Here is a 24,453-nt window from a genome sequence, read left to right on the forward strand (position 1 = left end):
CTCAAATAAATGGGTTAGTATAATTTTCCCTTTGAAGATATAGCTTCACTAACTGCATGGCCTTGGCTATCGCTCTCAGTAGAGGGAAGGTTTTAGCTGGGTCATCACTAATTCCCTTTCTGAAATCCCAGGAATCAAAGGAAAACTAGATGGCTGTATGACAGTTAACAGTGAAAGTACAGGCTTTGAAATCCAGATGAATCTGCACTGAAATCGCAACTGCTGTGTACCAACTTTGTGATAGTGGTCAACCCCTCTGAGACAAAGTTCCCTCATTTATAAAATGTGGCTATCCTCACTTATAAAGGAAGTTATAAGAAAAAAATCGCAATTTATATGAATATTTAGCAATGCTGCTGATATTATTATTATTACTATGACTATTGCTCCTACTACAAGTTCAAATTTATATAATAGTGCTTAATATATTTGTTATAACTACATTTCTAATTGCTTTCATATATAAACTTATTTAATCCTCATAGTAGGTAGAATTAGTAACTCCACTTTACAGATGTGGCAAGTGAGGCGAAGAGTGGTTAAGTAGCTTACCAAGGTGACACAGCCAGTATGGTACTAAACTAGTGGTTACATGTTCCGTAAAGTGTTAGTTCCCTCCAGGTCTCTACAGATTTACTCGAATCTTTTCATTTCAGAGATAAGCAATATTACGTAGTAAAAAAGCAGAATGCTTTTTTAAATTTCCTTTAGATTGAAAATTCTTAAACTTTGGCTAAAATCCTGCTTTGTCTACTTACGTGGCAAAGTTGGAAAGAATTTCCTAAAATTTCAAACAGCTATCTTGAAAATAATATAGGTAATACAGTATCTACAATTTCTCAAATGCCACATATGTCAAATATGATACATATATAACTTTGTTTAATCTTCACAAAAATCTCCAAAAATATTATTTATTACCATTTTAAAGTTGAAGAAACATTCATATTCAGAGAGATTAAGTAATCTGCAAAGCTATTACATGGTGAGTACTTGAAACTGGATTTAGGTGGGTCATATTACAAATCTTATGTTTAATATGTAATATTGGCATCCAGAAAGGCTGCTTTGAACAGTTACTTTAAATTATTGCTAAACTTCGATAAGAATCACCTTTCACCTTAGTGCATGGATGGGTTAAACCAAGGTCTAAAAGGTACCTAAATGGACTCTATCTAATAATATATTTTTCAACTTTGATAAGTAATTTATTAGGCCCTAATTTGATCATTCTTAAATAGAGGGCTAGAATTGTATTGGAGCCCAAACGAGCAAACCTTGAAGACTTACGTAGAAGAGTTCCAAAGTGACTTTCATATCCTTTCCCTATTTTAGGTCGAATTTATAACCATCTCACAAAAAGACTGAGGATCCCTAGATTAAATGTTTTCTAAAATCAGTTTTCTGCCTTTTTTATAACCATTCATCACTTGCCTAATTAAAGGATGATCCAGCAATATTACATAATACGCGTATATGGCAGAGTATATCCTATACTCTTTTAAAAAATGTTACTCCTGGGAGAGAGAAGATGGCGGAGGAGTGAATGGGAGTCACGCTGACCTCCCAAGACCAAACTGGAATTGCGACTAAATAGTGGAGTAATCACCTGGAAAACAATGGAACGATAGTGGGAGAGGAGCCTTGGAGCCGCCTACAGTGGATTCAACTCTCACACATCCCAACGGGTGAGAAGTGCTGTGGAGGCTCGAGAGGATGGGCTGGGTGCCCACGGGCACTAGCACCAGAGGGACATTGAAACGGCCAGTTAGGTTCCCCCGAGAAGAACGGGGTCTGAGTCATAAACAGGGACCCCTAAACTACAGCAGCTAAAACCAAGAAAATACAGACAAAACGCAACCCCGAAAAGCTTAGGGGCGCTCTCTGCCAGAGACAGGTGGCTGGGGATGCAAAGAGACATTTAAAGGGCCAACGCAAAAATTGCAGTGGCAACCACCCTCCCTGATCTCTCGGTAGAGGCGGCAGCAGGGTGGGCTGGTGCCTGGGAAAAGACTGGTGAAGAAAACTTTGTGAAGAGAACTGACAGGGCAGCCGGTGGAGCCTGGGGGATAACGCACCTCCCACTCTGCAGCTACCATCTCGCTCAGGCATAAGGGAATCAATTAACCTGCCTTTTGTGCGCTCTGCACACAGCTTGTACACAAGTGAGCTGCGGAGCTGAGAGCAGACTGGCTGGGAGAGCCTTGAGGAGAGACTGGAGATGGAGGCATTGGGGAAAGAACGGGAGGAGGAACCAGGGAGTCCCGACTCCCTCCCCATTCTGTTGTCTCCACTGTGGGCTGGAAAGGCACAACCCCAAAGAGGCAGAAGTGGGGCGCTCATGAACCAGACTGCCTGCTATTGAAACGCAGGCCGCACAGGGGGTGGATCCTTGGCTAAAGGAGTCACGGAACTGTCCGGAGGCCCCTGAGGAGAGTCTGGAAATGGTGGCATTGGAGAAAGAACGGGAGGAGGAACCGGGGAGTCCCGGCTCCTTCTCCTTGCCGTAGTCTCCATTGCGCGGGAAGAGGCCACACCTCCAAAGAGCCAAAAGCCAAAAAGCACACAGAGACACCCCCAAAACACCCAGAGCAGGAGCGCACACTTGCGCTGAGTGACCGGCGCGGGTTGGCAAGCGTGTGTGTGACCTGCGCAGGCTGGTGAACGGTTGCACTGGCCGGCAAGGCCTCCCACAGATTGGCACGCATAAGGTCTGCGAGGGAGTGCACAGAGCTGCAAGGGCAAGCGTAAATTGACCCACCAGCCCGCGATTGCGGAGCGGCCCACAAAATTAGTAGATCCACAGTCATAGGGGTCACAGAGCTGCCCAGAGCCCCTGGAGGAGAGACCAGAGACAGGATTAACTGGAGAGTCCCGGAGCTGACTTCCTCCCATTTCCATAGTCCCCATTTGGCGAGGGCAAGCAACGCACCCAAACAGCCAAAAGCGGGGAAAACACACAAGAGAAGACCCTAAACTGACCAGTGCCGGGGAGCTCGCTGGTCAAGGGGGCCAGATGAGTATGCGAGGTGGCAAATAAGCCCCCTGGTCTGGGGCAAGCACATGTGAGCCCAGGCAGGCAGGGGATACTGCCGCGCCGAGAGCTCGCTCAAGGAGCCAGCGTGAGAGTGCAGAGAGATCCCAAAAAATAGCCCAGCCCTGACCGAAGGGGTCACAGAGCTGCCCCAAGCAGGAGTCAGACACAGACAGTAGACTCCTGGAAGGCTCAAACAAACAACCCAAGGTCATATAGGGTCAACAACTGCCATCATCAGAGGCAGGCTCAGAAAGAAAAGTAAAGGAAAAAAATACTTAACAGAAACAAAAATGGGAAGAAAACGAAGTTCCCCACAAATGAGTGGAAAAAGGGACTCCCCACAGAGAGAGCTAAATGAAATAGAGGCAAGGGAACTATCAGATACTGAACTCAAAACAACGGTTCTAAGGAAGCTCAATGAGCTCAGCCAGCTCAAAGATAACTATGAGAAACTGCAGAGAAACTATCAGGATCTTACAGCAAACTTTATCAGCCTGGAAAAGGACATAAAAACTCAAGAAGGCACAAGAGGATATGAAGAATACCATTTCTGAATTGGAGAACAGAGTAGAAGGAATCCAAAGCAGGCTGGATGAAGCCCAGGATCGAATCAGTGACATGGAGGATAAGTTAGAAAGAAGCTCCCAGAAAGAACAAGAAATGGAAAAAAGCCTCAAAAAAAAACAAAGAGGCATTTAGGGAAATGCAGGACAACCCGAAACGCAGTAATATCCGTATAATAGGGATACCAGAAGGAGAAGAAGAGGAGCAAGGGATAGAGAACCTCCTCGAAAGAGCAATGATGGAAAATTTCCCTAATTTGAGGAGAGAAAGGGTCTCATGGATCCAGGAGGCACAGAGGACCCCACTCAAGAGGGGCTCAAAGAGGACCACTCCAAGACACATCATCATTAAAATGGCAAATGTCAAAGACAAAGAGAGAATCTTCAAAGCAGCAAGGGAGAAAGAGAAAGTAACATACAAGGGGGCCCCGATATGCCTAGGAGCTGACTTCTCAACAGAAACACTGCAAGCCAGAAGGGAATGGCAACAAATATTCCAAGCCATGAAAAGCAAGAGCCTACAGCCAAGGCTGCTCTACCCAGCTAGGCTCTCCATTAAAATAGAAGGGGAAATACGGAATTTCCCGCACAAGACAAGACTAAAAGAATACATCTCTACCAAACCAGACTCCACGATATGCTAAGGGGATTGGTTTAAGCAGATGAAGGAAAAGAATGAGACAGAGAGGAACACAGGTACAAAGAGAAAAGATGAGTAAGTTTCTATCAGTAATATCTCTCAATGTGAATGGACTGAATGCCCCAATCAAAAGACACAGGGTAGCGGAATGGATAAGAAAACATACCCCCACACATATGCTGCCTACAAGAGACCCACCTCAGAGCAAGAGACCTACACAGATTGAAAGTAAAGGGATGGAAAAAAATATTCCAAGCAAATGGGCAAGAGAAAAAGGCCAGGGTTGCCGTACTTGTATCAGACAAAGTAGATTTCAAAACAAAGGCCATAAAGAGAGACCCAGAGGGGCACTTTAGAATACTGAGAGGAAGAATCTATCAAGAAGACATCAACATTGTAAACTTATATGCTCCCAATATAGGAGCCCCAAGTTTATAAGGAAATTGTTGGATGACTTCAAAAAAGATATAGACAGCAACACACTGATAGTAGGAGATTTGAACACCACACTGTCAAAAATGACAAATCTTCCTAACAAAACATTAATAAACATATTGTGGCGCTGAATGACACACTGAATCAAAGAGACTTAACTGACATGTATAGAACCTTACATCCCAAAGAAGAAAAATACACATTCTTTTCAAATGCTCATGGCAGTTTTTCAAAGATAGACTACATGATAGGACACTAAGCAAACCTCAGCAAATTCAGGGAAACTGAAATAATGCCAAACTTTTTCTCGGACCACAAGGGATTGAAACTGGAAATCAACCTCAAAGAGAAACTTCAAAAACTTGCAAACTCATGGAGACTGAACATTAAACAATGAATGGGTCAATAATGAGATAAGAGAAGAAATCCGAAAATTTCTGGAAACAAATGAAAATGAACAGACAACAGTCCAAAACCTAAGGTACACAGCAAAGGCGATCCTGAGAGGGAAGTTCATAGCAATGCAGGCTTACCTAAAAAAGATAGAAACATTTCAAATACAAGACCTAACACTACAACTTCAAGAACTGGAGAAACAACAACAAATAAATTCCAGAGCAAGTAGAAGGAAGGAAATAGTCAAGATTAGAGCACAACTGAATGACATAGAGACAAAAAGAACATTTCACAGGATCAACCAAGCCAGAAGCTGTTCCTTTGAAAAGATAAATAAAATTGACAAGCCTTTAAACAGACTCATTAAGAAAAAAAGGGAGAGGACCCAAATTAATAATATCAGAAATGAAAGAGGAGAAATAACAACTGATACCACAGAAATACAAAGGATCGTCAGAAACTACTATGAACAATTACATGCCAAGAAATTTGAAAATCTTGATGAAATGGACAAATTTTTAGAAAAGTATAATCTTCCAACACTGAAGGAGGAAGAAACAGAAAGCTTGAGCAGACCGATAACAGCTCGGGAAACTGAAGCAGTAATGAAGAAACTCCCAGCACACAAAAGCCCAGGGCCAGACGGTTTCACAGGAGAATTTTACAAAACATTTAAGGAAGAGCTAACCCCTGTCCTTCTCAGACTATTCCAAAAACTCCAAGAGGAGGGAAGACTCCCAGACTCTTTCTATGAGGCCAGCATCACCCTGATCCCAAAACCAGATAAAGACCCTACCAAGAAAGAAAGCTACAGGCCAATTTCGCTGATGAACATAGATGCTAAAATCCTCAACAAAATATTCCCAAACTGCATTCAGCAATACATTCAAAAGATTATCCACCACGATCAAGTGGGATTCATCCCAGGGATGCAGGGATGGTTCAATATACGCAAATCAGTAAACGTGATACATCACATAAATAAAAGACAAGACAAAAACCACATGATCATCTCGATAGATGCAGAAAAAGCATTCGATAAGGTACAGCACCCATTTATGATCAAAACACTCAGCAAAATGGGAATCAATAGAGCATTCCTCAACGTAACAAAGGCCATATATGAAAAACCTACAGCCAATATCACAGTCAACGGGCAAAAACTGAAAGCTTTCCCACTAAGATCGGGAACACGACAAGGATGTCCGCTCTCACCGCTTCTTTTCAACATCGTATTGGAAGTCCTAGCTACAGAGGTCAGACAAGAGAAAGAGATAAAAGGCATCCAAATAGGAAAGGAGGAAGTAAAGCTATCAGTGTTTGCAGATGACATGATAGTGTACATAGAGAACCCTGTAGACGCTACCAAAAAACTCCTCAACCTAATAAGTGAATTTGGCAAAACAGTAGGATACAGTCAACATTCAGAAATCAAAGGCATTTTTGTACACCAGCAATGCAATAGAAGAAGAAGAAATCAGAAAAAAAATACCATTCGATATAGCAAGAAGAAAAATAAAGTACCTAGGCATAAATTTAACCAAACATGTAAAAGACCTGTATGCAGAAAACTATACAACATTGAAGAAAGAAATTAAGGAAGACACAAATAAATGGAAGCATATACTGTGCTCATGGATTGGAAGAATTAATAGCATCTAAATGTCCACGCTACACAAAGAAATTTAGAGATTCAACGCAATCCCTATCAAGATACCAATGACATATTTCACAGAAATAGAACAGACATTTCAAAAATTTATATGGAACCATAAACAACCCCAAATAGCCTCAACAACCCTGAGAAAGAAACACAAAGTAGGAGGGATCACAATTCCGGACATCAAACTCTACTACAAAGCCACTATACTCAAAACAATCTGGTACTGGCACAAGAACAGACCCATAGACCAGTGGAAAAGAATAGAAAGCCCAGAAATAAGCCCAGGTCTCTATGGGCATCTCATATTTGACAAAGGGGGCAGAAGCATAAACTGGAGCAATAATAAGCTCTTCAACAAATGGTGTTGGGAGAGCTGGACGGCTACATGCAAAAAATTGAAATTGGATCATCAGCTGACACCATACACAAAAATAAACTCAATATGGATCAAAGACTTAAATATAATTCCCAACACCATCAAAGTCCTCGAGGAAAACATTGGCAGGAAACTCTCAGATATCCCAAGCAGCAATTTTTTCACTGATATGTCTCCTAAAGCAAGGGACATAAAGGAAAGAATAAACAAGTATGACCTCATCAAAATAAGAAGCTTCTGCATGGCTAAAGAAAACATCAGCAAAATGAAAAGGGAGCCAACCGTTTGGGAAAATATATTCGCTAATGATACATCAGATAGAGGTTTGATCTCCAAGATATATAAAGAACTCACTCGACTCCACTCCAAGAAGACAAACGATCCAATCAAAAATGGGCAAAGGACCTGGGCAGACGCTTTTCCAAGGAGGAGATACAGAGGGCCCAGAGGCATTTGAAAGGATGCTCAGCATCACTAGCCATCAGAGAAACACAGATCAAAACCACCATGAGGTACCACCTCTCACCGGTCAGAATGGCCATCATAAACAGATCAACACACAACAGGTGCTGGCGAGGCTGTGGAGGAAAGGGAACCCTAGTACACTGTTGGTGGGAATGCAGACTGGTGCAGCCAACTGTGGAAAGCAGTGTGGAATTTCCTCAAAAAGCTGAAAATGGAACTGCCTTTTGATTCAGTGATCCCCTTGCTGGGACTATACCCAAAGAACATCAAAATGCCAATATAAAAGAACCTATGCACCCCAATGTTCATAGCAGTACAATTTACAATAGCCAAGTGTTGGAAGCAACCTAAATGCACATCAGTAGATGACTGGATCAAAAAATTATGGTACATTTTCACAATGGAATACTACGCAGCAGAAAGAAAAAAATTACTACTAAACTTCGCGACAGCGTGGATGGAACTGGAGAGCATTATGCTAAGCGAAATAAGCCAGGGGGCGAAAGACAAATACCATATGATCTCACCTATAAGTGGAACCTAACCAACAATACAAAGATGCATGGAAAATAAGACCAGAAACAGTGAAAGGAAAAGAAATCAAGAGAGAGAAGAGGGAAGGAAGGAGGGGGGGCAGGGAAATGGAAGGGAAGGGGAAAGTTAAAGAACATATAGCAAGGACTCATGAACAAAACCAAAGGGGAAGAGCTGAGGGAGGGAAGGAGGGAGGGGGCAAGGGAAAGTGGTGGGGGGGTAGGCAGAGACAAATGTATTTGAAAAAATAAGTTAAAATATAATTAAAAAAAATAAAATAAAAAAATAAAAAATATCACTCCTAAAAAAGAGCTTCTTAAAAATAACAATTATTGAAGGTGAAATGTTTCAACTCTCTAAAAATTAAAACTGAATGGAATAAAAGGTATGCTCTAAAAATACTTTAGGACAATGGAAATGTTCAGCAAAAATCAAGCTGTTTTAAGTCCAAGAAGATAATTTAGCACTTCTTGGCTTAAAAATGATGAAAATGAGATTTTTAAAGTATAGGAATGTACAAGTTTATAGTATTCTTGTACATAAAGCTTTTATGGAAATATCTGAAAAAGATTAAGCAAATTGAGTTACAAATACTTACTTGTAAATGGCTAACAACTCATGTCTTTTGATGGCACTGTCTGACTTTGTACCACTGTCATAGAACCTTTGCACATATCTTCCAATTCGAAGTGGAGGGCCTAACTTGTCCATTTTACTATCAAAATATATAAAGGTGTACCCATAAGGAGATTACTACATTTGTTTCTTTATATAAAATTTTTTAAAGACATTATTCTGGTTTATCAGAAATGCACACCCCAAGCTCTTATTATCTCACTGCCAGGGTAAGGAGTAATGTCAAAAGGAATCTTCAGAAAGTTCATACAATGTCCTTTATTAAGTATAAAAATTCTGACCAGGCAGGCCATCTAGACAGTTTTGATGACTAGCCAAAGAAATGTCTCATTTATGTATAGCGAGGCAAGGGAGTCAATGAAGACTATTAAGATGGAAATCAATGAAGACTCTTAAGATAACAATTGTTTCAAGTAAAATTTGTGAAGCTAGAAGCAAACTGAAAGTTGTTATTCTAGAAGACAGATGTGATGCTTGTTCCCAAATAATCTTGCATTTTCCCTTCCCTGAATTCATACAACCTTTTTTTTATTCTTCTTTACATTTTTCTTTTTCATTTCTCCTGCATTTTAAAATTCCAAGTATAAAATAAACAAATATTTATACCTCTACCCAATTTCACTTTCTAACAAAGAATGACTATTTTAGAAATTTAGAGAAAAGTAAAAATAACCCTATGTGAAAACATGTGGATGGTAATTGTGAAAAATCACAGGTAAAATTTGAAGTGGCCATGCCAAAAGTATAAAGGATCTCCTCTATCTCAAGGATAATAGAGCTGATGGTCTGCAGGTGTTTCTTTGGTTTGTATCAACCAAATAACTGAATCATATATACTATCACCAACCAATATGCATTCACAGTAGGGAACAGGAAAAATTAAATTATGAAATTAGAGGAATTACCTTAAATGTCTACTGAGTAACAGCTCACTGCTTGCTAACTTAAAGTACCTCTTTTAAGAGGGTGCCTGTTTGCTCATTCATGTGTCCAAATATTTGCTGACTATATAGATCCTGAGCACCTACTATGTGTCAGACACTGTGCTACATTCTGGGAATATCTTGATAAATAAGAGAGAATTGATGCTTGTTCTTATGGAGTTTAGTGTCTAAAAAGAATCTGTTCATTTTTATAGCTTACAAGGGTCTATAAGGAGAAACATATTTCATCCATTTTTATTTCTTTTAGTATCCTATACATAACAGGCATTTAGCTATAATTAACAGGTTGATATTAATAATTTGCAGGAGGTGATGTTTACATTTTTAAGACATTTTAAAGTTTTTAAAAATGGCTTCATTAAATACATATGAAACAATTTCTAAAATGTTTGAGATTAAATTTGATGGTGTATTTTATTTGTGAAAGTTTACTGAAAAAGTTATCTATTTAGAATTTAAATTAACAAATCAGAATTTTCTTCAAATTGACAATTATGAAAACATTATTGCTAGCTTAATGTTTTATTAAGCTATAATTAACAATTAATAATGTTTAATTAAGTTATAATTAACAATTATTGAAACATTTCTAGCTTAAAACAACTGTGAGCTTAACAAAATGAATCTGAATTTGGAATAAGGAATAAAAGATTTTTCTTTTTCAGAAAAAAGTTACAAAAACTAAAATTTAGAAAATCTTAAACTACATTTTTGAGACAGATTCCTCTAATGTAAGAACTATTCAGATTTTACATATGATACAGCAAAGTTCAACTTTGGAAAGAGGACTGTAAAATGCAATAAAAATCTAGAGGCAATTATCTAATGGAAATATTCTATATATTCCATATATGAGAGGACTGCCAATATTTTCAGATTTTGAAAACCTAATTGAAAGGCTGGTTCCAATGATGATTTATCATCATGCCATATACCTGTGTTACAAATTCAACTCAATTGACCTATTTATCTACCTATATATGTATATAAGTGTATATATATAAACACACACACAATTCAAATGTTACTTAGGCTAAGTAAATGTTAATCTTAAACTAAAAATCACTTAAATTTATGTTCTGTTATTATCTGCTACCCTATATTATGTTCATATCAAGGTATAACCATACAAAAATTCATTTATAAAGTTAAACAATATAATTAAAAATTTACATATATAAACAATTATAAATAATTATATATAATTTATATATAAAATCTTAATTACACATATATTTTTAAATAATAAAAGCCAATGTTGGGGTAATTAAATAAATTTTTAAAATATTCATTTATGAAAGAACTTTCAAATATTTAAATATTTCCCTAAGCTACTCAGATCTGAGATGTAATAAGCTTTTCTCACGTATCATCATCATATTTATTTTTGTAATCATAGACGCATCCTTGCTTATGTCTTCTTTTCTATCAAACCCCTTACTTCTGAGTCTCTACCTCCAGTAGCACTAAAGATAATTTAAAGCAGCAACAAGATGAAGGGAAATTTGAAAAGAAATTGAAAGTTCTGCATAAGTGGTGATATTTTCAAAGGGAATTTAAAGGCATCAATCCAGCTGATCATTCTCTGATTGAAGTTTCTTCTCCATGTCTTCCTTGGTCTTGCAAACCATGAGTTATGGAAGTGAATATTATAAGTATAGAAACCAGGAAGTGTCTATTACATTTTAAATTTAAATCGACTATCTTTTAAATTTAAAATGTCTATCTCTAGTTGCATATAACTGCCATGATATGAACAGTATATCTAGAAAGAAATGATACTTTGGCAAGCTTTCGAAATATTTATAGCTGAATGAGCAGTCTTAGAAAAATTTGGAAATGATATCAACAACCTATTTCTAATTTGAAAATAAATTTTAACCTATAGGAGATCCTTGTTTACTGTTGATTTTATGAAAGTGAATTCTCTTAAGAAATAAACCAGTCTTGTAAAACTACAGAAAGCACAGTAGATTAAGTTATAATTAAAATATGACTTCTGATTAATAGTGGGAAAAATTTTTTAACACCAGGTGGTATTCTGTATCTTTAGAGGACTCCATTGTTATAATACTGAGGGATTCAATGTTCTGAAATATGCCCCCCTATTTTTGATCCCAAATGTATCAATCATAATATTGATACATTTGATATTATATATGTAATATTAATATCATGTATATACATAATAATATTATGTATATATTTTATATGTAATATTGATATCAATGTATCAATATTACAGATAATATGGTATATAATTCCATGACAAAGTTATCTTTCCAAATCCAATAATCTCAATCATTGTTGTCCACATAAGAAGCCAAACTCTGCAATTCTAGGTTGTTTTAGGCATTTCTAGATCCATAAAAAAGAACAGTTCATAACAATTTAAATACAAAATGTACTTAAAAATCAGACAGTTATCTATACTACTGTTAATATAAAGTAGGAGGAACCAAATTCAATTTTTATATTAAGAATGTTTCTTACATGCATCCTGTTGCTCCAAACTCCTGTTTTTCACAGTAACTGAACAGAAGTAAAGCTTTGAAATTTGATTTTAGCTATTGAAAATTATCAGCTGAAACATCCACTTAAGCTGGTAATTAACCATTAAGAAAACACAGTTCTGAAGGCACGACTGTGAACTCCATGATGAATTAAAATGTAGCAATATTTATTTAAAAGCTGTGTTTCATAAAACTTCTAAATCTCCTAGGATTAAAGATAGCCATCTTTTAGAATAAGGGGAAAATTTCCATTGAGTGTTCGCTTCGCTTAAAAAACATTGTTAAAATCAGTTGACATACATGTTGTCTAGAAGTTAATTAACAAACATGAGAATTTTTCCAAGGACAAAGATAAGTTTTTCTGTGGTATGATTCCAATATATGCTAAATATTACAGAATCATTGGCATGCATGCTTAAAGCTGAACACAATGCAGATTGTGTACATACAGGTTTTAAACAATTCCAAATCACTGAAATTATTTCATTTTACTAATCACAGAAGATGCTCAATGTCTTGAACATTGCAGCTAACCAGATGTTTTAACTCCTTTACTCTTCCTGACACTTGTGTCAATGGAAATAATAGTTGCTATACAAATTTCATGTAATTATTCCATCAGTGCAGAATCATGATTCTGTGATGTGCCAACAGACTGATGAATGAGAGATTTAATTTATTAATTCATTACTCTTTTTCACTTGTCAAAAATTTATTGAGTGCCTATATGCTATGCATTATACAACATTTTGTAGTTATATCTATCGATAAGCAAGGAAGACACACAGAGCTCTATGATCACATATCTTATAACCTAGCAAGGGAAACCAATCATTACTGCAATCATTCTAAAAAACTAATGAAGTCTGCCACTGAAGAGACAGCCATGAATGGTTCTGTTTAATACAGTAATGTTCCAGTTAATATAGTAATATATTAGCCAGAAGCAAACACCACTGCTGTCTTACCAGTATCTAAAACACCTCGCTACCACATAAGGATCACCTATAAACAGACAATCAGGGTTTGAATAGTGATGTTTGACAGTTTAATATGATGTGAGAGAACCAGAAATTTTAACTCCTCATCGTATTGTAAGTAGTACATAACATAAAACTATGTACTCATAATCTTTGCTTGTTAGTGAAAACATATTTTCTCCAAGGGATCCTGTAAATGTTGATTAAAGTTTCTTAGGTCAGTTGTCAAGGTCTAAGCAGAATCACAGATGTTGTCAGAGTGAGATAGAGAAATGAGACAAGCACAAAGTCGAAGTCATAAAGCTTTTTAGTGGCAAAATAGGGCCTTGAAGTCTAGTTTTCTAATTTAAAGTAAGGGCTGCTTTCAATTATACCAGCCAGCTTCACATGCCCTATTTAAGAATACTGGGTGTCATTGCAACTCACTATAGCCAACTGATAAAATTAGTAGCATGGTAGGAGAAGTACTGAAAAATATTAGCTTTCAATTAATAATCAATTGCAAATGAAACTATAAATAACACTACAAACAAATACTATAGACTAACATGGAAGGCAACTGTTTGTGATGTGGTTAAGAGTCTTTGTAAGTTAAAACACAAGTGACTAAGTGTACACTTAAGTTATTAAAGTCAAATCAGCAGACCCCTGGTCCATGTGGCTTGGTTGGTTGGGCATCATTAAGCACACCAAAAGGTGGTGGATTCAATTCCCAGTCAGGGCACTTGCCCAAGTTGTGGGTTTGGTCCCTGGTCAGGGTGTCTTTGAAAGGCAACTAATTGATATTTCTCTCCCACTCTCTCCCTCCCTCCACCCTCTCTAAAATCAATAAGCATGTCCTTGGGTGAAAATAAAAAATAAAAATAAAACAAAACAGAATAAAATAGATTTCAAAACAGTAGAGAAGAAAAAAAAAATCAAATCAGTTTTTCCCACTGGAAGATGAGAACCTTTTACTTTTCAACCACTGGTTCAACTGATAACCTCTCTCTTTATTAAGGATAACCTGTCTTTTCTTTTTGGAAGCACAACAAAAAGGGAAAAAAAGAACATTTAAACTAATCAGATCTTGTTAGTTGATTATTTTTCTTTTTTCAAAAAAGAAATAAAGTTCCTTTTAGTTCTTGTACTTTTGAATAGTCCAAATGAGAAAAACAAAAAGCAATTACTCTCATTTGATAGGTACCTTCAAATGTATTTCTGATATAAAGCTAAAGTGATAACATGTATCTGAAAGTAATGTGTGTTATATTTCCTGTATCAACTTTATCAGTATTTCTAAAGATATAGACATAGACTTCATTCTAATGGTGATGTAGTAATCCTTAATTTTCTAACATCGAAATGGAAGAAAAAGTGAGTTTCTACTGGAATACGAGGACTTCTCCAGTCCTCCTGTGTCCAGTATTAAAATCTCCAGTGTTATCAATAATTTTCCCACTGTAACATAACCGTTGAAAGCTAATTATGCTACTTTATTGAAAGCTATGTATATAAAATTATAAAAAAAAAGGATTTAGAAAATATTAAATAAAAGGAAAAAATAACCCACTATTACTATTTCAGCATATTTGGTCTTTTTTTTGTCTACACCTATTTTTCTTGTTTCTATTATAGCAGACATGGGGTTTGTATTCTACATTCCATTCGTGTTATAGCAGAATTAGCTTATTAAAATTTACATATATTTTTATGGTTGCATAAAGTCCCATTGTAGTTTCAGTATTTGTTCTTCAAAGCTAGACATATTTCAGTAATTTTATACATTATAGTAAAATCATATGAAAAGAAACCCATGTTTAGAGCTAAAGAGACCCTGATTTGTATTCTCTTTCCAACTCTTAAGAGCTGTGTGGCTTTAAGCAAATTACTTTGCTTCTCTGACCCACTCCTCATATGGTATGGGTGGTTTTAATAAAAATATATGTAAAATGTCAAGTACAGTCCCTGACACATAATGCTTAATAATTATTACAAAAATATTTTGTACTTAAAATAATCTCCTTAGCTAGATTCCCAGAGTAAAATTATTCAATCAAAAATATAAATGTTTTAAGACTCTTGCTTAATGCCACTAGATATTTTCGCAATACAGTTATACTAATTTAGATCCTCAAAGGCAGTGAGTGTGGATCTGACCAGTAATAGTAAAAGACAAATGAACTTAGAAGGAAAATTAAGGTTAATTAGAAAGCCAATTATCTAAACAAAATAAAGCCTTAGCATTATTTATGCATATATATACATATATACATACACGTGTGTGTGTGTGTATACATCACTAATAAATTAAACTCAATGTAGACTTACCCTGCATGAGGGGCTGCTATGCCTTTATGTGAGGGAGATAAGGTCTGAAGTTTGTTTCCCAAAGAGCTACTAACTGAAGAGACTTTACCTGAAGGTACACCTTACAATAAAAAGGAATTAGTTTTAATGAAGCTATAAAATAAAAATCACGTAAAACAACATCTGGCAAGGAAAACAATGGTTTAGTGGCAATAAATCTTTGTGGCAATAAATCTAAACAAGTTATCAACTAAGAATTCCATATATAATATCCTTCATTTCTTATTTCTGTATTTCTTATAATATACATACAAATACAGGTACACTTCAGTAGTCAATATCTTCTTCAAACCATTAAACATTTGTCTATTAAGGACAATTGTCAAGTTCAGAGCAGTATAGGTAGAAATGAAGGAAAAATGGTCAAAGAATAAAGAAAAGCACTTGGTTGACTATTCTGAACAAATGCTTTATCAACAACATCAAGGGTACGCACTGAAACTAAAAAAAAAAAAGGGACTATAAAATATCTAAAGTATTGAAAGTTTATTTTTACCCAAAAATAATTACTTAACCTCCTTATATCTTGTTAATTATAAATATATTTTAATAATCGAGAACAGAACACTATCGTCATTTCCTTTTCTACCAATTCTGTTAATAACAAAAATAAAGCAAGTTATTTCATAGATCTCATTACCTACAACAGTCTTGCTTGTGCCACTTGGCTGTGGTAATCGTGAAGATCCTGACGATATGGTCCCAGGAGAATTTGACTTTTTAAGAACAGGCGGCTTATACTAAAATAATGAAAATAAAACTTTTTTATCAACATCAGTTTTGAATATCTATTGTTAACTAGTATTTAAAAACTAGTATTTCATTCCCTTCAATGAGCAATCTTTGTATTAGCTACTGTTATCCAAAGTGAGGAAGTATAGATTAAAAAGTGTCAGTTCAGCCCTGGCTAGGTGGTCAATTAGTTGGAGCATCATCACATACACCAAAAGGTTTTGGGTTAGATTCTCGGTCAAGGTACATATGGGAGGCAACCAATTGTTTCTTCCCACTCTCTGTCCCTTCTTCTCTTTCTCTCAAAAAACAAACAAACAAACAAAAAACAAGAAAAAACATATCCTCAGGTGAGGATTAATTTTTTAAAAAAGGATTACCTCAGAGAGAAGTTCCCCAAAATATGTTCCTTCTCAAAATTGGTGTACTAAAAGTTTGGCTCAGATGTTCCACTGCTAAAATAAACAAAGAGCAGCTTTCCCCAGTTCACAGGGGGCAGGGGGAGGAAGGAGGAAGGCTTAGCGGAAAATATTTCCTCAGTGTTAGATTTTAAATGCCAAGTGAGTGCTAACAGAAAAACTTAAAGATACCTCATGGTGCTCATTAGGTGGTACAGCTTTAAGGTCAGGATTCTACATGTTCTTGGTGTAGTTTTACATTTCATATGTGTAATGCCGTCAAATTTCCTGGTAAAAATTTCTAAGATTACATATCAGTAAGGACAAGTTTTACAGAAGCTGCCTTTTGGATATCCCCAACGTGAAGAGACAAAGCCAAGTTTGGCTTCACTGACCTCACCAGACCATGTCAGATGAATGGGATATGGGCTGAGAAAAGATAGAGTACATCACCTTATTTTATTTTTATTTTTGCTCCATTCTCTAGAGGGATATTACTATTAATTTTATTTTATTATTGTGTTATATGAGCCAAATTTTGCTCATATACTAAACACAAAAATATCTATCGCCTGCACTGATAGAAAGAAATATACCTGCCCAGGATTTCACCCCACTTAACATATGAACAGATTTTAAGACTCATGCCACCTCAGTTCCAGCCCAATGCTTCAACTATAAGGCTGCATAGACTACTGTGCTTGCATAGATACCTGAGATTCAGCCTAATGCATTTAGACTGCTTAGGACTTTGTGAAAATAGTTTTAAACCTGATTTTCAAAAACCAAATCATATTTCATAACCAATAATCAATAGTAGCACTAGTACTAAAACTACTACTAGCTAAACACAAATTTTAAAGTCAAACATTATAACTCTTCGAAATTCAGTATGTGACCTTTAAAAATAAATATTGATACAAGTTCTCACACACACACTCAAATAACATGCACATTTGGAACTATTATGCCAAAAATTGAAATTTCTTAAGCATGTGGCAAATAGAAAATTTCAATAATTATCTGTTAGATGAACAAATGACTAGAAGACTTTGGAGATAAGCCATAGGATAAGTCTCTTTAAAAACCTAACAGGTGTTTCTGGTTCATAAGGACATCTATTAGTATGTCTCTCCCACTAAAACACGAATGAAAACATAAGGAAAGATTATAAAATAAACAACAATGTGGAAAACAAGACCTAACAAAGACTTGTCAGCATATCAGAGACATGTCTACTAAAAATAGGCCCATAAAACTGAAAAAATAGAACTGGTGACAACTCATATTTTGCTAACTACCAAAAAAAGAGCAAAATGATCAGCATAAATGAAGGATGGCATATAATATATTGAGAGGTCAAATGTTTAGGTTGAGCACTGGTAGAAAGGGCTCTAGTAGCAGCATATATCAGGGACCTACAGATTTTTATATACATTTTAGAATTTATTACTATTAAGTTAATGGCTTATGAATAGAAAAAAGCAGAATATTCCTTTCAAAAGGTCCTTTGTCTTTCTGCTTTGTATATTAGACCTCCTACCATTTTACTCAATTTCATTGTCTGGTTTTCTGAGGTACCTAGAACCTAGCCCAACCTTCTCTATCTCCTACAATATTTCTTATTACTTTCAACAAGAACTAGTCAGATTAGTTTCCTTTCTGAATTCTCATACTATGAATGCCTTTTGTTTAAAACATATTCACTTGCTTCTCAGTAAGTCACTGTTCCCCTGACCTAGATACTCTGGCTCCTTCCTTGCTAAGCTGTATTTTATCTATTCTAAAACATCTAGCTGAAATTTTACCAGAATTATAAAGTCTTTCAGGATGACTTTAGCTATCAACAATTTCATATTAAGTTCATTCAGAATAACAAAATAATTTTAATACAATTATAGTCAACATATATTTCTTTTCAGTAAGTACTTATTAGGTGCCGATTAGTTCATGTACTTTTATGAAGATCACAAATCTAATATTTCCTTAGTAAAATATTTATATTTACCAAGACCTTTTATTGAAATTGGAAAAGTTTAAAGAACATGGAGGCCATTCACTTATAAAAAATGGCAGAAATTGCTATTTGAACCAACCATTCAGCTGAGCACTAAGAATGCTCAGGACTGATAATACTGAGGGCTGGTTAAAGTACAGTTGCTAAATATAACAAGGATGCATTTAAGCATCTTTAGAAAAGTACTGTATTTAGTTTACTAATAGACCCAGTACTTATGACAGTGTCTGATTCAAAGAGGGTGCTCAATAAAAACTTCTTGAATGGAGAGAGATGAGAAAATATGGGGTTAGACTGAAATGAACATATATGACTGGACATGGAATCAGCACTGAAACAACTGAAAGTGAGAAAATCAACTACCTGTATTTTACATTTATCAATCATTTGTCACCAAATTATTGGAATATGCACACTTTATTGTATATCCTTTGCTCTGTCCTTTAAACAAAATAAAATAAAAAATCATATTACTGTTATTGACTATTTATATAAAAGATATATGTTGTTTGACATCTGTTTTGGAAATTATTTGAAAGGTATCACTGTTTTTTGCGCACAAGGATGCTACTGATGTGCTCTATTTCCAATAATATTAACAAAAACTCAATGAAAATATTCTCTCAAGGAGGCCCCAAATTTATTGAAGTCCTTTAATTCAATATTTTATTAATAATAAGAGAAATGTATTTACTGTCTGCTACGTTTATAATACTAAAAGTTGTTTACAAATAAAAGCTTTGTAAAAAATGAAATTTGCTTGAAGTATGACATGATCAGTGTTTTGTGTAACAACATACTTTAAGAAAAACAACAGTATTGTAAAAATCAATTTCATGTAACAAAATCCCTACATGGTTAATGGTGTGCTAAGTGCTTCCACAGACATTATTCACTTGTGTCTCATGATACTCATGTTAATCACCACTTCACAGATGAAGACATAAAGGTTCAAAGTAGCAGTTTGGATTTGACCCTATATTCATTCATTTCCTCATTTGCATTCCTCATATATAGCATAGAAATATTCCATACTTACATAATTTTCAAAACACGATTTTACTGCCATTTTCTTATCCTCTGTCACCTCTGGTTTCCTGTGAAACTGCTGCAGCTATTTTTACTTATATTCTTACTTTTCCCCTAATACCTCTTTAAAATATATATATTTTCAAGTCTCTGCTAACTCAAGTCCATTTCAAACTAATTAATTTTAATTATTTGTTTTCAATTAGCCAAATTTCTTATTAAATTTCATTCAAATTACTTATTAAATCCTTGAACAGTAATACGTAAATTTTAACAGGTGAGAAAACTGTACTTAAATGTTCTATAAAACATAAACACAAAACAGTAAACTTGAAAAAGTCATTTTCTCATCTGTTTGTAGAAATGATTACGTAGCACATTTCACCTGGGTCCGAGAAGTAGCTTTTCCTTTGGCATCAGTTGAAAATTTGCCTTTATTACTAATACGTGCTGCCTGTTCTTTACAGAAATTTATATGTCTATCAGCTGCATTTTCATTAAATCTCCTCTGGCAATATGGACACTGAATATAATCTAAAGCAAAAAGAAAAAGAAACTTGATAACATAATACTTGAAACTGGACATAAAAATTATGAGTTTATATAAAGACAAGCATAAATAATAACATTTGATGAACAAAATCTCTCATTTCCTTATAACCACTGAACCTGACTTATCCAAACTTAGTAAGATATTTAAGCACAAAGTCTGCTAGTATATGACAAATTCCGATGTTCTTCCAGCTTAAGGGGAAGAGTTGAGGCGGGGGGCAAGGGAAAGTGGTGGGGGGAAGGCAGAGACAAATGTATTTGAAAAAATAAATTAATTAAAAAAAATAAAGTGATACCAAAACTAAAAAAATAAAATAAAATAAAATAAAGAATCAAATTTGAGGGGGAAAAATATAAATCCTTGATACAAAAAATGAGTAAGTAGAGAAAAAAATGTTATTTCTTTTTTGCCACTATAATGCCATATTTTCATCATATATACATATTTTTATATGGTAGAAGAGTTGAGCAGTAATAACACATTAAATTCAAAATATATTTTAAAATTTGAGATCTGTTAAAATCTTTTAATTCTATTAGAAAAAAATTCATGTAATAATTGACTTTATAGTTTTATTTTCTTTTGGAGACCCCAACAAATGAAAGAAGCGAAAACAATATACCTCATCAACATAATTAATTCAAAATTAACAGTAAACCCTTCCATGATAAAATAGTCTAAAATGCAAGGAACACTATAAATAAAATTTCTTTTAAAATTAGATCTCCAAATTATCACAAAATGAACCAAATTCTGTAACACTGTAGAAGATCTCAAGTAAAACACTGAGAAGACATTGATATAAAAATTTAACAATGGGAGGGAAGGAGGAAGGGGGCAAGGGAAAGTGGTGAGGGTAGGCAGAGACAAATGTATTTGAAAAAATAAATTTAAAAAAATTTAACAATGTCCAAAAAAATCTCAATTTATTTCAACATGTTTATCTTTGAGAGGGAGTGTACCCTTTAGAATTTACATTTATCTGAAGCTCAGAAATTTGTACCACTAATTAGAGAGTAGGTTTAAAATTTCTTATAACAAATGAGTTGTTTTGTGAACACTTAGAGATTAAAACATTTCTAAAGCTCAAATCAATATACAAATACCTCCAAAACAGAGAGAAAATTCAAATTCATGGGGAAAATGTGGAAAAATTAGAAGAGATCCAAATCCAGTTGGGTCACCCCAGGAACGCTTCTAGCCTTAAAGTTAATTACTTTAGTATAAAGGTTGGCAAGCTAGGGCCTCTGGGCCAAATCCAGACTGTCTGCTGCCTGCTTTGATAAATAAAGTATTATTAGAACAAAACCATACCCATTTATTTACATATTGTCTGTGGCTAATTTCTTGTAACAGTGGCAACATAGCTGAATAGTTGCAAAAGAGAGACCCTGTGGCCTGTAAAGCCTAGAGTTTGTTAAATTCTTCTCTACAATGACACATTAAAACTGATCATATCTAGATTTTCTAAAGAAATTTATTTTTAGTAACAAATAAATCCCAATCTAGAATACTAACACAATTTTCATGGTAGTTATTTTCACATTAAAATATCTACCTCTTCAGGCTACTCCAATAACCAATGTTAAAATGTCGACTGTGTTATTTTAAATATTTTAGTACCTTAATATCTAAAATGGAATTGCCAGCATCCTGCCTTGCTTCTGTAAACAGTAACAAGCAACTTTTACTCACTCAATGAAGAAAATATAATAACATGAGCTTAGGGCATAATTTAGGTATGTCAGTTTATATGGAATTTCCTCTCATGAACTGTACATTTTTGAAGCAATATTATGAATTTTTTTCCTTCCCAGATGAGAAAATTCCAAAGAACTAGGCGACATATTTAAATCTTACTGAATGACTATATTTCCATTCACAGTGAACAAGATTAAAATCTTTCCAAGAATATTAACATTTCATAGTACTTATAATAATTTTTAAAATATTATAATACTTTATGTTTAAATAAAAGAATTGAGATAAAAAGATAATGCATTTCTTTGTTCAACATTGATGTGCCTTAGTAAGTCCAAATGTTTATTATCACCATCATTTTAAAGATTATGCTTCATTATGCTCCATTACTATGAGTCAAGTTTACTAGCAACTTAAAATTTGTAAAAATTCTATCACTATTTTCTTCCCACATGAACATTACTGTCAACAACAGTACATATACCTGGATCATAAGAAGGTGGAGGAGGAGGAGGAAGCTTGCCACCCTCCTTACGGGCCTGATCAAGGCCTTTTGCGGCTCTTATGGTGGCAATGAATTCCTCATGTTTCCTTCTCCAATTAGACGGTTTCTTTGGAGGTTCAGGCTATTAAAAAAAAGAAAAAAGTTTTAAAACACTTTTTTTTTTAACAATAAATTAAGGTCAAACTTGAAGAAATGCCATATTACTTTAAACATTCTCTCACCAGGAGTCCTAAAATGATCTTCTTCCCAACTTTACAATTACAGAGAAGAACTTTATGCAACTATATTATATGTAATTTTAAAAATGCAGTTGTTAACTGTGATAGACATGGCTAAGTTGACTTTCGTAGGTATGACATGAACTTAAGTTACAACTAAGAGTGTATTTCACTCTTTTCCCATAGTTTCTCCTACTGAAGTATGTTATCACACTTTTGGGTTAACTGATTATAGGTGAAAAATACTTTTCTCTATGGTTTTAACTGCCTTTTCTCTTATAATGAGAAAGACTGAGCATCTATTCATACCATTATGAATCATTTGTATTGACTTTTCTGTGAACTGTTTATATGCCTGGTCAACTTATCTGTTAGGTTATTGATTTTTTTAAATTTTTAATTCTATCTTTAAATCATGTTTATTCTATTACAGTTGTCTCAATTTTTTCCCCCTTTGCCCTCCTCGACCCATCACACCCCACTCCCTTCTCCCACAGTCAATTCCCATTCTGTTGTCCATGTCCATGGGTCATTCATACATGTTCTTTGTTTAGTACCTTCTCCTTCTTTCCACCATTGTCCTCCTTCCCATCCCCTCTGGTCACTTTCAGTCTGCTCCATGTTTCCATGCCTGTGGTTTATTTTGTTCACTAAGTTTATTTTGTTGAATAGGTTCCATTATAGGTGAGATCATACAGTATTTGTCTTTTACCAACTGGACTATTTCACTCAGCACAGTATTTTCCAGTTCGACCATGTTGTCGCAAAAGGCAGGAGTTCCTTCTGTCTTTTTTTTTTTTCAAATACAGATTTATTTTATGTGTTTATTTTTTTAAATGTCAAGATCCACTATAAAAAACTAAATCCATTATAAAGTCTCAGCAATTCTGACACCCTTACAGAAATAACCAAGTAGATAAATGAAATAAAATGAGCATTCTAGAAACAAATGTATATATCTTCCTAACAATGTAATATATGATTATATTTCAAATCAATGGGGAAAATAAGGCTTATTCAACAAATAAGGTGAATGGATCTCTGTTACTTGAAATAAAACAAATATAGAGCCCTATTTAACACATTATACAAAAAATATTCAGGTGAGTTAAAAATCAAAATATAAAATCTAAGAAGTTTTAGGAGAAAATACAAAATAATATTTTTCTTACCCTGAAGTAACATATTCAAACCTAGAAGCTATAAAGTAAAATACTGACAATATGGATATATTAAAAATTTAAGACTAGAGTAATATTCATGTAAAAAAAGTTAAAGGGCAAGTAATAGACTAGAAAATTATTTGCAACACATCTAAAAAAGGGTTAATAGTTTTTATTTAGGGAAAAAATTCTACAAACATTTAATCAAAAAATGGATAAAGAATACCAAAAAGTCACTTAAAGCTTTTTAAAAATAATATAAATAGGCAAGATTATTCAAAAACAGGTTTAGTTTCAATAAATAATGAAGGAACAATTAAAATAACACATCATTGTCACAATCAGATTAACAAGTATTAAAAATATAGCTACTATCAAGTATTGGTGCCTGTGAAAGGAACTGGGTATTCATAGACTCTTTCTTCATCTTCTTGAAGCAGTCCCTTTGGCCTATTTTGCAATGCTGTTTTGGTGGGGATGTATTCTTTTAGCCTTCTTTTGTCTGAGAAGCTCCTTATTTCGCCTTCCATTTTAATTGAGGGCCTTGCTGGGGAGAGCAGTCTTGGCCACAGGCCTTTGCTTTTCATTCCTTGGAATATTTCTTGC

At 34.7% G+C, this 24,453-nt stretch overlaps 1 protein-coding gene across 1 annotated transcript in view; it reads right to left on the bottom strand.

Annotated features, from left to right (window-relative positions):
- Window positions 1–24,453, bottom strand: part of ZC2HC1A (zinc finger C2HC-type containing 1A) — a 46,776-nt gene that overhangs the window by 3,334 nt on the left and 18,989 nt on the right. The window contains exons 4-7 of the mRNA XM_054595072.1: window positions 22,446–22,587; window positions 20,093–20,241; window positions 16,172–16,271; window positions 15,493–15,592 (exon numbers count right to left, since the gene is read on the bottom strand). Coding sequence (XP_054451047.1) covers window positions 15,493–15,592; window positions 16,172–16,271; window positions 20,093–20,241; window positions 22,446–22,587 — 491 coding nt within the window. The remainder of the gene's footprint in view (window positions 1–15,492; window positions 15,593–16,171; window positions 16,272–20,092; window positions 20,242–22,445; window positions 22,588–24,453) is intronic.

The sequence above is a fragment of the Pteronotus mesoamericanus genome, unplaced genomic scaffold (genome assembly GCF_021234165.1).
Source record: "Pteronotus mesoamericanus isolate MK-2021 breed Mesoamerican mustached bat unplaced genomic scaffold, CSHL_Meso_final scaffold_54, whole genome shotgun sequence".
Taxonomy (NCBI): Eukaryota; Metazoa; Chordata; class Mammalia; order Chiroptera; family Mormoopidae; genus Pteronotus; species Pteronotus mesoamericanus.